This window comes from Ammospiza nelsoni, chromosome 3, assembly GCF_027579445.1.
Source record: "Ammospiza nelsoni isolate bAmmNel1 chromosome 3, bAmmNel1.pri, whole genome shotgun sequence".
Taxonomy (NCBI): domain Eukaryota; kingdom Metazoa; phylum Chordata; class Aves; order Passeriformes; family Passerellidae; genus Ammospiza; species Ammospiza nelsoni.
In genome coordinates this window covers 47,027,551-47,040,439 of record NC_080635.1, presented here as the reverse complement: position 1 = coordinate 47,040,439, position 12,889 = coordinate 47,027,551, and the positions used below count along the sequence as shown (strand labels likewise).

At 35.1% G+C, this 12,889-nt stretch overlaps 1 protein-coding gene across 1 annotated transcript in view; it reads right to left on the bottom strand.

Moving 5' to 3' along the window:
- Positions 1 to 12,889, bottom strand: part of FMN2 (formin 2) — a 154,360-nt gene that overhangs the window by 84,892 nt on the left and 56,579 nt on the right. Inside the window, exon 8 of the mRNA XM_059469064.1 lies at positions 3,441 to 3,528. Within this exon, the coding sequence (XP_059325047.1) occupies positions 3,441 to 3,528 (88 nt within the window). The remainder of the gene's footprint in view (positions 1 to 3,440; positions 3,529 to 12,889) is intronic.

The window sequence follows — 12,889 nt, the reverse complement described above, 5'->3', positions numbered from 1 at the left end:
ATTACCAGTTGTAAGCACAAAGGAAGATACACTGTATCTTTATAAATAAGGGCATTTAGGAAGACACTGACAAACTTATTATTTGTACCATGGCTGCAATGTCAAACAGTTGCTATATTCCAAGTGTTGACAGACAGCTTGAACAAAGATACCTTATTTACAAGACACAGTCTTGAAATGCAGACACAGGCTTAACAATTATATTTTAATGCATAAGGTGTGCATCATAGGTTACTCTATACACCAGAATCTTTGCACACTTGCATCTCTGAAATGTTAAGAAATGCCCCTTGCCAAAAATGTTATTGTTAAACCCCAAGTCTTTTCTCTAGGAAGAAAATCTGAACTATAAAGGAAAAAGAGGTAAGAAGCGCTTGTTTGGCATTTCTCAAGTTTTGGCCCTATCATGCAGTCAAATACAACAATATTTCCACTGGGAACATAATACTGGATAAAGGATATTTGTGGTGGAGTGAAAATACAAAAGCAAGCAAAACGCCTGGATAAAGTGTTTTGCATAGTTGATAGATGATTGCAAAAAAGCCCAGACATCAGTAAGACCTTGCATGAAATCAGAGGAACCACGAGTATTCATTTTTATACTAATACCAGAGAAAGGGCACAGAAACTAAAGAGACCAACATTTCTTACAGTTCTAGCCTTGCCTGCATAAAATAGATGGGAGTTCTGTTAGGAATTAGAATCTACTAAAAAAATCCCCACAACAACAAAAACTAATCTAGCAAACTTTGAAGCACTACTAGAAAGACACACTAGAGTACAGAACAAATGTGCTCTGATTATTACAACTAATCCTTCCACACTGTAAAAATATTTTAAAAGCAGACGGTCTCTGGGCATTTATCTTACTAAATCTATTTCCAAAGCTGGAAGCTGACAAATGCAATTCTGCAAGCAGACACTTAACAGCCATACAATAAAACAAAACTATTTAAAATGTATTACAATATACTGAGATCTTCTGTTAAATGCCACATCTGATCAGATATGCAGACAATATTCTTGCAGACAATATTTCATCTGTATTTTGTATCTTAACAAGCAAATGAAATTACACCAAAAACACCAATCAAAGAACAAAAATTTAACAAGACATGAAATACTACATTTGACCAGGTCTCAAGCTACTTTAAAGTCTTCACTAAACACAATCAGATTTAAAACTTGCAATCCTGAATTTATTACGTGGATTAGTACCCAGCATAATTGTTTTCCCTTCTGTTCACGTAGAACTTCAAAATTTTTCAAAAGCACCAGAAAAATACAACATAGTAAATATCATGCAAAACAAGAAATGGAATATCACTCAGCCCTGAAAGTTTCCCTCTCCTCGTGGGTGCCTTTCTGAGGCCAGTAAAAAAAACAAAAAACCAAAAAACTTCTGTGATTTGTGTGAACACTGCATCCTAAAAGTATGCTTTATGTTTGAAAAAGGGAATATTTACAAGAAAGCTATAAGTTACCTGGTGTCACAAATTGTTAAGAGGGGGGTGGGGGGAAAGTTTCATTTGACTGCATTCCTTATTTATGGAAAACAATTGCTTGTAGTGTACTGAGATATGTGTAAATTTATATGTCAGTGTACATCAAACATGGAAAAACCTCAAGACCACTACTAAAAGGCCTACCCTACCCCTGGCCTAGGGGACAAATAACACTGATCACGTTTTTTACTGTATTCATTGTCATACAACTTAAATAATAAAGTTGCAAATACATCAGCTGTTTTTGTTAGTGCAGGCACTTGATCATCATTTGAACTTTTGTTAGTATATTCTTGTTATTATGTTCAAATTGCAGCAGAAAATCCTAAATGTTTTAACACTCAAAAATATGTAAAACCCTTATTTTTAATAAAGAATTAACACCTTGCATATATAAAGGTAAAGCTAAATACTTGGGGTTTTGATTCTATAATTTCTGCATGGGCTCTATGGTTAGATCACTCAGAGACCTCTGCATGGACTGACTGATGCCAAAAATACTTCTGGGCAATATCTCTATTTTCCTTGTCCCCACCATGCAAATATTTCCTGCTCCTCACCACATTTTCTCCATGCCTATTCTATGTTCTCAAAAAAAAAAGAAAATAAAGAGACTTCTAGCACCAATCATTTTCACAAATTCCCCCACCAGAAAAAAGTTTTCTTGTGTTTGTTTAATCACTTCTGCACAGCAAGGGAATGAAAGAGCTAATAAATTCCCTTTTGCAAAGACTTTTGGTTTTAGAAAATGGCTATTGAAAGAGGAATATCCAAAATCTGCACACAGCTCTTAGATGATCATGTGTGCTTAATATTGTAATAGGATAAAGGTTAAGAATAATATTGTTTGACCCCTTCAACTACTGACATTCATGCCATGTTATTGTTAGTGTTGCATGTTAAGCAAGCAAATTTTCAATGAACTTGTGTTGGCTTTACCACAGACACAGATGTTAGGCGGACTCCTTTTTTCATAAGGTTCTCATTATTAACTGAAACCAAGTTGAATATTTGACTGAAGGAAAGGACCATATCATTGTTTTCAGATTTTGCTCTATGACTTAACTGAACTACATCTGCCAGCTTTGGAAATACCAAGTACTTCTTGGCGCCAGCACTGGCGCCTTGCTCTATGACTACCATCTTAAGTGCTTCAGCTTGAGGAAGTCTAGTAACCATTAAAACAGTTTAATAAAACCTTAAAACTGTGATTACGAGTTACTCACTAGCTGACAGAGTGCTCTCAAATTTGTTCTATTTCTGAATAATTTCGCAAAATAAGCAAATCATAGTAAACTGAATGCATGGCTGTAAATATGTAGCCTAGAAAGTTCACAAGATGTTTTTGTGATTTATGAAGTCTGTGTTATACTTGAAACCACATTTATTTAATAGATAGGCTGGCACTTCACAGGATAATTCAATCTGCTTCAAATCTATCCAAAGCCTTTGGGAAACATAAGGGATGCTCTGAATATAAATGCAATTCCACTTTTCACCTTTTTGCACTACTGTCTCTTAGCATAAATGTGAAAAGTATTACGCTCCCCTAAAAGATCTCGCTTTGTAAAAAATGCTGTTGCAGATGAAAGAATGCCACAGTTTGTGCAAACCCAAATATAGGAACTATTTTATAAAACAAATAAATTAAACACTATAATTCACTTTTCTGGATATGTCCCCAAGGTTTTCTGAATTAAAATAAACAACACATCATTTCTTCCTCAAGAAAAATCAAAACTCAGTGTCTATATTATATACCACTTAAACAGCTGATGCTGAAAGGGGAATAAAAATGCCAGAACAAGCTATTTTTCAGAAAAAATAGTGTAAAAAAGGCCTCAATTTATTTTATATCTCAAAAGATATAAATATTTGGCATTTACAGATCATTAATTATGTGATCTGAGAATAATCAATAGTTATTTCACTTACCATGCTGAATGTCCTTCATGTCTAAATGAAGGCTAGACATTAATATTCCAACAGCTTGAGATCTTTTGTTACTTAACAACTTGACAACCTGCCAAAAAAATACAAGTATTATTATATTATGCAGGATAATATACAAGATATTTGGCATTACTAACAATATATTCAAGAAATAGTTTTTGTAGTCTATACACATATCCAAAAATGAGCAAATTTATTATTCTTAAAGTTTGCTTCTGCTGTATAAACCCATTACAATTGTAACTTTATCACCTAGTTGAATTTAATCCTAAATGGTTCCCCTAGTCTTCCTTCTTCATTAGAATGCACACTCTACTTCACACTGATGTTACTAAGTGTATGAAAAACACTGTAAAATAAAAACTGTGTCTATCTTGGAATTGCTTTGGTTTCCAAACCACACAATCATTTCCATCTTTGATGTAAGTTAAAACTGTGAGAATTTGTATTTTATTTGAATGTTTGACGTAGTAGGCGCCAATATGAATTTTATTTTAAAGTCAAAATAACCACGTACACATTGGGGTTTTCTTTGATCAGTTTAAGGATTATAAAAGGTCACAAAGCTTTTTTGTTTCCAAAATAGAAAAAAAAAAACCAAAATCAAGCCATCAAAATGTCTTGCTTTAGGGGGCTAAAATCAGTGATTAAAATAGACTTTCATACATGTTGTTTTTACAATCATAAGAGCAGCATGTGATTCACAGACTATCTTACAAAGAGCTCTAAGGTTTTTGAATTCAACTTGATGTAAATTTTATATCATTGTTAGGAGAAATAAGTAATGCCAGAAAAGGACTCCTATCTGTAAAATTACATGATTCTAGAAGAAATAATTTTCAATGCCAGGATTCAACCATTGCATAGAAGAAAGATTTAATATTTACTCTGCATAGGTTGCTGAGTTTTACACTGTACTAATCACACTGATGAAAACCCTTGTGAGTCACTTGGAGGAAAAAAGAAAAAACAGATAACTAAAACTGTTAGTTCATGTCAGGAAGCATATACGTATTTTTCAAGTTATAGCGCTACTGTTGTAGTGCCAGGAGGCTGTATCAACCACAGCCACACTGGCAAAATTATTTAACAGAAAAGAGATAAGAAAAAATAGAATTAGGTTAGCCAGAGTAAAGAATGTAATGATCCAATTCACATCTTAAAAGCTGAAAAAAGTACTCAGAAGATGCTTGCCATATGATTCACTGATTCATTGCCAACTTTGATTCACTTACATTTTCAGATACAGGTCTGTGCCCTGATGTTTGAACAACAGAGAAGGAAAAACCTGACCTCTCCCATTGGAACTACTTAGGAGAGGAAACTTGAGAAACTCGCTGTACTTACAGTATAGGTTTTCTGAGGATGTGGTTGGCTGGCCAACTGTTTAATTTTATTTTTTTCCCTTCTTAAATCTTAATAACCATTGATTATGAAGATATTTTATCCCCCTTTTCTCACAGATGCCAAACTAGCTGCAGTGGAGTGAAAATACAGCTGTAGAAGCCCTGAAGATAAGGGACTAATGTCTGTGTCTCACACATGAAGAGCCAAATTGCTCTGCTGCCAACCAAGGATCCTTGGTAATAACATGCTGTGAGAAGTAACAGGATGTGGCTGGAGAAGGGGGCCTTACAGGGGCAGGGCAGCAGTTTTCTGGGACAGAAATCCTTGTTCTGGCTCCTGGAGATTAGCACAGTTGGACATACAGGAATGAGGTCAAGAAAAAGGATTGCTGACCAAAAGCCAACCCAGCAGAGGGGGATCAAGACACCAGAGACACCCCGAAGCCCTCCAACCTATTTCCAGAAAGGTCTAGAGGAATGAACTGTGCATGACAACTGATTTGCATAGAAAGCAAGAAACTTATCTATAAATAAGTACCCCCATGAGGCTCCAGGACTTCATTGACTATTCATGGCTCCAGGACTCTGGACATCCCATTAGCTGGATCAGCACTGGAACAAGGACTGGTGATCTTTGTCCCTCCCTCCCTCCAGTTTCTCTCACTCACTCTACCTCTTTATTCAGAACCCACCACTGTGTGCTTATACTGGAAAATGAGGGAATAACATATCAATTTCCAGGACAAGTGTATAATTCGCTAATAAAACTCTGTAAGCTTTTACAGACCTTCTGGCCTTTGTCATTCCTTGTTGACCGTGAGCATCTGCACACTTGTGTGTTCCCTTCCCTTTTGGGGTGGGATATCTCAACAGCAAAAAGTACTGCTCATTAACCGAAAATTTTAACATTGGAAAACAAGTATATCATAACTGATGTTCACAAGGTTAAAGATCTAAATTCAAGGTATGGCTACTCACATCACCTGTCAAAAATTAGCAAGAGATTCCTATTTAACTTTTAAATCCATTTAATATACTATCTGGAATTTAAAACTAGGATATGATAGTCAGGTTTATTTGGATTTCAAAAATAAAATTAATGTCATTCATAAAGATAAAATTAGGATAACCTGCAACAGTCTTCTAATAGGGAATCATCACTCTGAATATTTTTTTTTAATGGAACAAACATTTCATTCAAGCCTGGAATAGAGATAAATCCAGGTCACTAAGAGATTTTCTTCTTGTAAAGAGAAACTGTTATAGATTTATTTCTTTGCAGCTACAAAAGGATTACAAAATAAAGTAGATCTTGGGTAGCAATGTGTAGATCAAATCTTTCCAACAATTAAGTTGCAATCTGTAATAAGAACCAAACAAGTATTTTCAATTCAATCAAAAAAAAAAAAAGTGTATACAAAATTTAAAAAACAACAGAATCTCTTCAAATGATGTTGCTACCAAACCATACTTCCTTGAAAGGCAGAAAAACAAAAGAAACAATACAGTAGGTTACGCAAAAAAAGTTCAAAAACTTCACCCTAAAGTTGTGTATTCCAAATACATTGAAGAAACTGAATTTGGTAAAGATGATGTGTGGGGAACTGTTGATTTCAGCTCCTGTCATTATTGCTCAAGTCCAAAACATCTTGTATTGATAGCATAACTAACTTGCTGGTGCCTGCATATAGTGGGAATCCTTTGCTGCCTTTATTTTGAACTAGAAAACTATCCCAAAGCAGACAAATAAAGTGAATTAAAAATCAAATGCAAAGTAATCACAAAAGTGCTATCAGAAAACAACAGTAGTCACATAAAGTGGCAAGAGCTCATCAGAAGTAAGCTTGTATGTTTACTATCCCTCAGATTCTGCAAAAATGGAGTAGAAATGGAACTGATGTAGGATACTATGTTATCGAGGAGTAAAACAAAATAAAAGAGGAAAATTGAGAGTAAAATAGCTTTGCGAGGTGGTCTTCCACAAAAAAAATATTACAACTGCATTCAGGTGTGAACCTACCTAGAACCAACTTGACCTTTCCAAAGGAAGCAGAACTATACTGTTCTCTCTTGGAGGCCCAAAGAACACGGATGAGTTGGAGTCTGATCTTGGGAATCTCCCACATCTAATTCTTCTCCCACGTACTATTATATTTTCTTCAAATTGTGAAATCAGAGTTTCTATCTTCCATCAGAGTTCTAAAACTCAGAGAGCTACTAAGATCAGGCTTACAAATACAACCAGCAAATCAACACTAGAGAAAAAAGAAGCAAATAAATTAACTATGTTGTTGCCATGCAGACTAGAACAGGATTCCTGTCCAGGGGGCAGGACCAGACTTAGTGACCTAGTAGATCCTTTCAAGTCCTGGCTTAAAAAAGCAGGAAAAAAAGATGCTTTTTCTGAAAGTGAGGCAATAGACAGGAGAATAATTAGTTGCTGAGTGCCACGTCTTGACAGTGATTAGAAGCAAAACAAAACAAAAAAACCACTGTCCACATGAAGAGTAAGTTATCTTTGCTGCCAAAATTCTGAACCATGAGGATATCAAAAGGGTGACAAAGAGCATGACTTTCAAGTGAATGGATGCAGAACAGCAATAGATGAAGCAGTTTCACATAGCAGCTACCAAATTTCCCTGGTTTTATTCAAAATGTAGGGTTTATGTCAACTTTTGTCAACTAATCTCTATTATGCTGTTCATTCCCATTTCAGTCAATTGCATGAATACTAGAGTTTCCTCCAATAGAATGGATATAACAATACAACACTAATTCAGAAAATATGAATATTAGCATAAATGCCTAAAGCAATTCCCACATTTAAAAGTAAAACAATAAAATAAATCAGCTGCATAGTCTGGGCCTACAGGCTACAGACAAGTGACGCCATTTAAAGGCAGAACAACAAAAGTTCGATAAATCCAATCTCTGCAAGATCTAAAGTCTCAGACACAATACACAGCTCCTTTTTAGTCTGGATTCGGGAACTCTGCTTTAAACAAATTTTAAAAAAATAAATAAAAAGGAAGCTAGAGATATTATCTGCAGCCTGAAGTCTAGGACAAACTTTCTAATTCTTGAGTGGTCCTCATTGTTGAGCATTAACAAACTACATGCCAAATTTGTTCCTGATTGTTTAACACAAGCAAAAACAGTCAAAGAGATATTTAGTGAAAGGTAATGCAAGACACATGTTTGATGAGAACCCCGAAGCAAAAAATATGAGGATTCCTTTTCCCCAGAATAATATTTAGTTAATGCATGGAATTTTTCAATGATTCTTGCTTTCTATTTCTGATTTTGAGCATTTAGAAAAATTATCCTGAAGTTCTCACTGGTTAAGAGGAACTGCTGTACATTACACAAAGTCACATCCAGGAAAACCCACTTTACAAAGATCCATTGCTCATACAAGTGGCAGGGAAGAGGCAGAAACAAAGTTCCAAATCAAATGTTAAGAGACAGGATTGAGGCAGTAATAGTCACCTTCTCACTGGGCTCCATGACAAGCCTTTTCTGTAAATTCAAGTGTATTCCAAGTGTAAAATGGACAATCACAAAAGTGGACCCCATCATATCTTTCCCATGTATATCTTTCTTATAGTTATAACAGAATACTCTTACAGGCAGGGGACTTTTGTGTGTTGTGGGTTTTAGTTAACCCTTTGTTTGCCTTATTTTGAAGGTAATTCAGAGGTAACTTCTGGCTAGTAATGGCAACTGTGAGAGTGGAAATGGAATACTTCAAGTAGTGTGGTCACTTTGGTGTAATAGGAGATCAAAATTTTTCCTTAATATCTACAAAATACCCCTAACCCCCCAAAAACCAACACCCAGTCCCAGCTGTCTAACAATATATCCATGCTGATGGCAGATACTGATTCAACTGAACTCACAGACCATCAGACACAAAGCCTAATTTTCAGCATCTCTCTGTCTCCCATCCTAACCAAAATGGAAAATCCCCTCTGGAAACGAGCTAGTTTCTTTACCCACTGAAGAATTTCATAATCTATATCTTTCTCTTTCTCGTATAATTTTAGATGTAAATTGTTGACATGTTATGCAAATTGGTAAAGTCAAACAGCCATATCTGAAACTTTATGCTTTAGGGTAGCAATGAAACATAATACTTACTTTTCGTACATTTTCGCTATTACCCTGTTGTGTTATTTCATAAATAAAGCTTTTACCAATCTGGATGAGAAACAATTAATGTCCTTTTGTGCAGTTTTAGCACTAAAATAGCACTATTTGAAATTAACGTCATAAAACTATTACTGTAGGAGTAATCTTTCACTAAGAGATTGTTACGCCAGTTAATACTCATAATTTTTGACATTAGGTTAGAAAAATACTTAGAGTGCTTTAATTCATTTAGAAATTAGTTAAGTTTGATAAGCATTGTGTTCCTCAACAGGAGTCTGAGAAATAGTAAAATGTCCCTTACTAAAAAACAAGAACCACAGTCTAACTCTGAGGACTGGAGTGGTATTTTATTTCCAGAAGTCTTCTCTTTCTTGTGTCCAACTTAAAATTCAAATATCCTGAAATCATAATATAAACAGTTTCATTGGTACATCTTTTATGGACCTAAGGCTTTTGAAACCAAATGAAATTTTAGCAACATACTATTTATATTCTGGGATGGAAACAGTGTTTAAAATATTAATGTCAATAGCTTCATAGTGGACTTTCCACATGAGAAAATCTTTAACACTTTTTTCATTTACATGATAGATTATAAGCACATGGTCCGTGAATCAAAAATTCATCACAGTTACTTCAATAATATTTTCCAAAAGTACAGTTAGAGGGTTACCAGTAATGTTTCTAAAATGACTTTTCAAAAGCTAGGGAAGGAAGTAACCTATGCAAGTCAACTCAGTCCATTCTATAGCCTTATTATGCTGACTGATATCAAGGTTTTCTGATTATATACCACTTTTCCACCAAACTCGTTCAATATATTCTGGCCAATGTTTGCCATGCAAGTATATTCTTAATACTGAGAATTAATATGAGAATTATCATGAGAGCATTTTCATGAGCCTGAATCATAAGACCATTTTCTTCCTCCTTTACTAATTACTTGTGATTTAAGTGCTGCAACAACTTCTATGCAGCAATTTCTGACACAAGTAAGAGCTTAATTTAATAAGTAATCATTATGGACTGTGCTCATTTCACGCAGATGACATGAGCTATGGAAAAGGTTCTATGAAAAAGACTACCCAGCCACATAATCCAAACTTGTATTGTAACTACATGGAATAGCTGAACAAGACACAAGAGTGGGTTTCACTCCCCTGCTTGGATCAAACATCACAGGTTTGATGAGATTGACAGTTTGGTTTAAAGGATCACCCAGATCAAAATCACCCCAGTCTCACTAAAAATTTGAGTGAAATGCCTTTAGACAGAATAAGAGGTGACACAGAATCACAGTTAATATGATCTATATTTTCAGCTGTCAGATCTCCTCAGTTAGTCACTCCTTCCCCAGTTACTTTTATTAATCTTTCTTTGCCTCCCTCTTCTTGGCTCCTGTTTTCCAAACTACCAGTAAAAAGTCAGAGAAAAATCTTCAGGATTATACCTCAAGTTCCTCTTAAGCAACAGGAACAGACCTATAACCTGTTGAGTGTCAAAATTCAAGACACCCTTTATACAGCAAAAAATATACATATAATTAAATTTATCCACAATTCAGGTCTAGGAAATTATGAGGACATGAGCAAAACATTTCTCAACACTGGCAAAATGAAGGAGACACAAACTGGGGGAAAAAACCCAACCCAACAAAACTTGCAGTCTAAAGACCTAAATTTTGGTAATGTTATAACAAGGACTTCTAATGAAAGTCAGACCACTTTAATAGGTAGTAATGGCAGCCCCACCTACAATATAGCCTATAAAGGACTTTCTTTGAAGATTTAGTAGGCATTCCTGTTGAGTGAGCCTGCACACATTTACAGCAGCTGAGAATTTGATATATATGCATTAACAGAGCAAAATAAATCACAGTTTGACCCTAGCACCAAATAAGAGGTGGTAAGAACAAAATCAGCTGCATTCACAAATAAATAATAACATTCCATTCTTTCTCTTTCTCTTTCTTTAAAGTTCTGGAATGGATTTTAGTGAAGCCTTCATTCAATGCTAGGTATAATATTGATTTTTTTAAAGCTTTATAGATTTATATTGTATTACTTACAGATGATCATGCTGAGAAAAAAATTACAATCTATAGTTGGGTAGGGTGAAATTGACTCATTCATTAACAAAGAACCCCAATCAACCCAGAGCAATAAGAATAATTTTACCACTTAAAAAGTACTCACTATTCAGAAATTATTCTATAATTCATATCTATATGCATACACAACAAACATATGCATGTTTGCACACACTCTCTGGCTTAGAGAATGAAAGCCCTATGTGCAGAACAGCAATGTACTTCAAAACCATTAATCTTTCACCCACTAAAACATCCCAAAACTATCAAATCTTTCTGCAGATTAGCTAGAATTCCCCCTCCTGCCATGTGCAAAAATACATTTTTATTTCAGCGTGCAATAAAAACAGTTCTATTAAAATCATATGTTTATACAGAGTACCAAATACTCTATACATTTGAAAGTTATCTGTACATTTTTTCATTTTCACTACTATTTCCAGTGTAGCCAGTGCTTTACATCCAATCCATCTAAGCAATACATTTACTCAGCAGACCCTGCACATCAACACAAGGAGCAAAAACAATTGCCAGACAAGAGCTTTTTGGGAAAGCAGCAGAGTGAGAGTCCTGGTTCTCTTCTGTACAGTGCTTCTTCATAGTTCAACAGGTGACAAAACACATCTGCTTTGCATAACATGTCCCTGTAAAAATCACTACAGAAACACCATTTGTAAGACCTTTACAGCACCCATAACTATCATAGAAGCCATGTGAGTCAGTAAGCACTTAAACAGCACTTGGTGCTCCCTGTAAAAAACACACTTGTGGAATTACAGCCTTGCTTTCCCCAAGTAACTGTTTCTTCTCCTAAACATGGTTAGACTTCATTATCCAAGTGTTTACTTGATTAAGAGAATTCTAAAGAGAATTTACTATTGATTAAGAGAATTCTAAAGTAATGTCCTGCATTCCAAATTGCTGAGAGGGTCTACGTGGAATATATTTGTGAAGCTGTTCTATTTCAATTGTCTTATGGCAACACTGTGAAAAGCCCTAACTGGATTCTCACACATGAGTATTTAACTTTGACATCTGCAATAAATGATAGCTCTAACCATAGTTCTAATGAAAGCCTGTTTATCTGTTTAGTCAATCTTTTCTCCCCAGATACTCCAATTCAACAAGTCAGACTTCTCTATTAGGCAATTTCTTTCTATTTTTGAGAGCAGTACATGTGTTTGATTATCAGAGGAAGAGAAACAGAATTATCTTCTGTGAATTAAGGTGACTCACATGAATGTTTGTCCTAGGTGACAGCAACTACTTGATTGCCTTAAACTTCTGTTTAGAAATTTCTGTCAGAAAAAAACCTGTTCTCGTCAAAGAAGTTAAGAACAATCAGTCATTTTAATTTAGCTTTCACTACATTTTTTTTAACTTACTGACAACAGATCTAAATTTATGGCATTGCAAAAAAAGAGAAATATTTAGTATTAAAATCCACATCTAATGTTTATTCATAATTACTGTCTGTCTTTAAGCTCTTTGTATGTTACAGAAGTAAACAGCCATGATTTCCACTCTGTTGGGAGATTTCATCACCAAATCTGAAATTTTCAGGGACACACAGCATCACTTTTGCATTCCTTTTTTAACTTAAACAGCTATGACAGTAATTAAGCTAAGCATAACCATTAAAAACCGGCTTTATCTAGAAGATGGAAAGAGGAGCAAAGGTCTTGCACTTTGGACATTTACTGCAGAACAGCAAGATAGCAATGGAATCTTTCATTTCATCCCATCCCAGTTAGTACAGCCTAGTGCAGCAGAGTGGTACGTGTGTTTGCACTGTCCTTTCCATCCATCCATGCATCCATCCCAACACCTTGGGGATAATCATC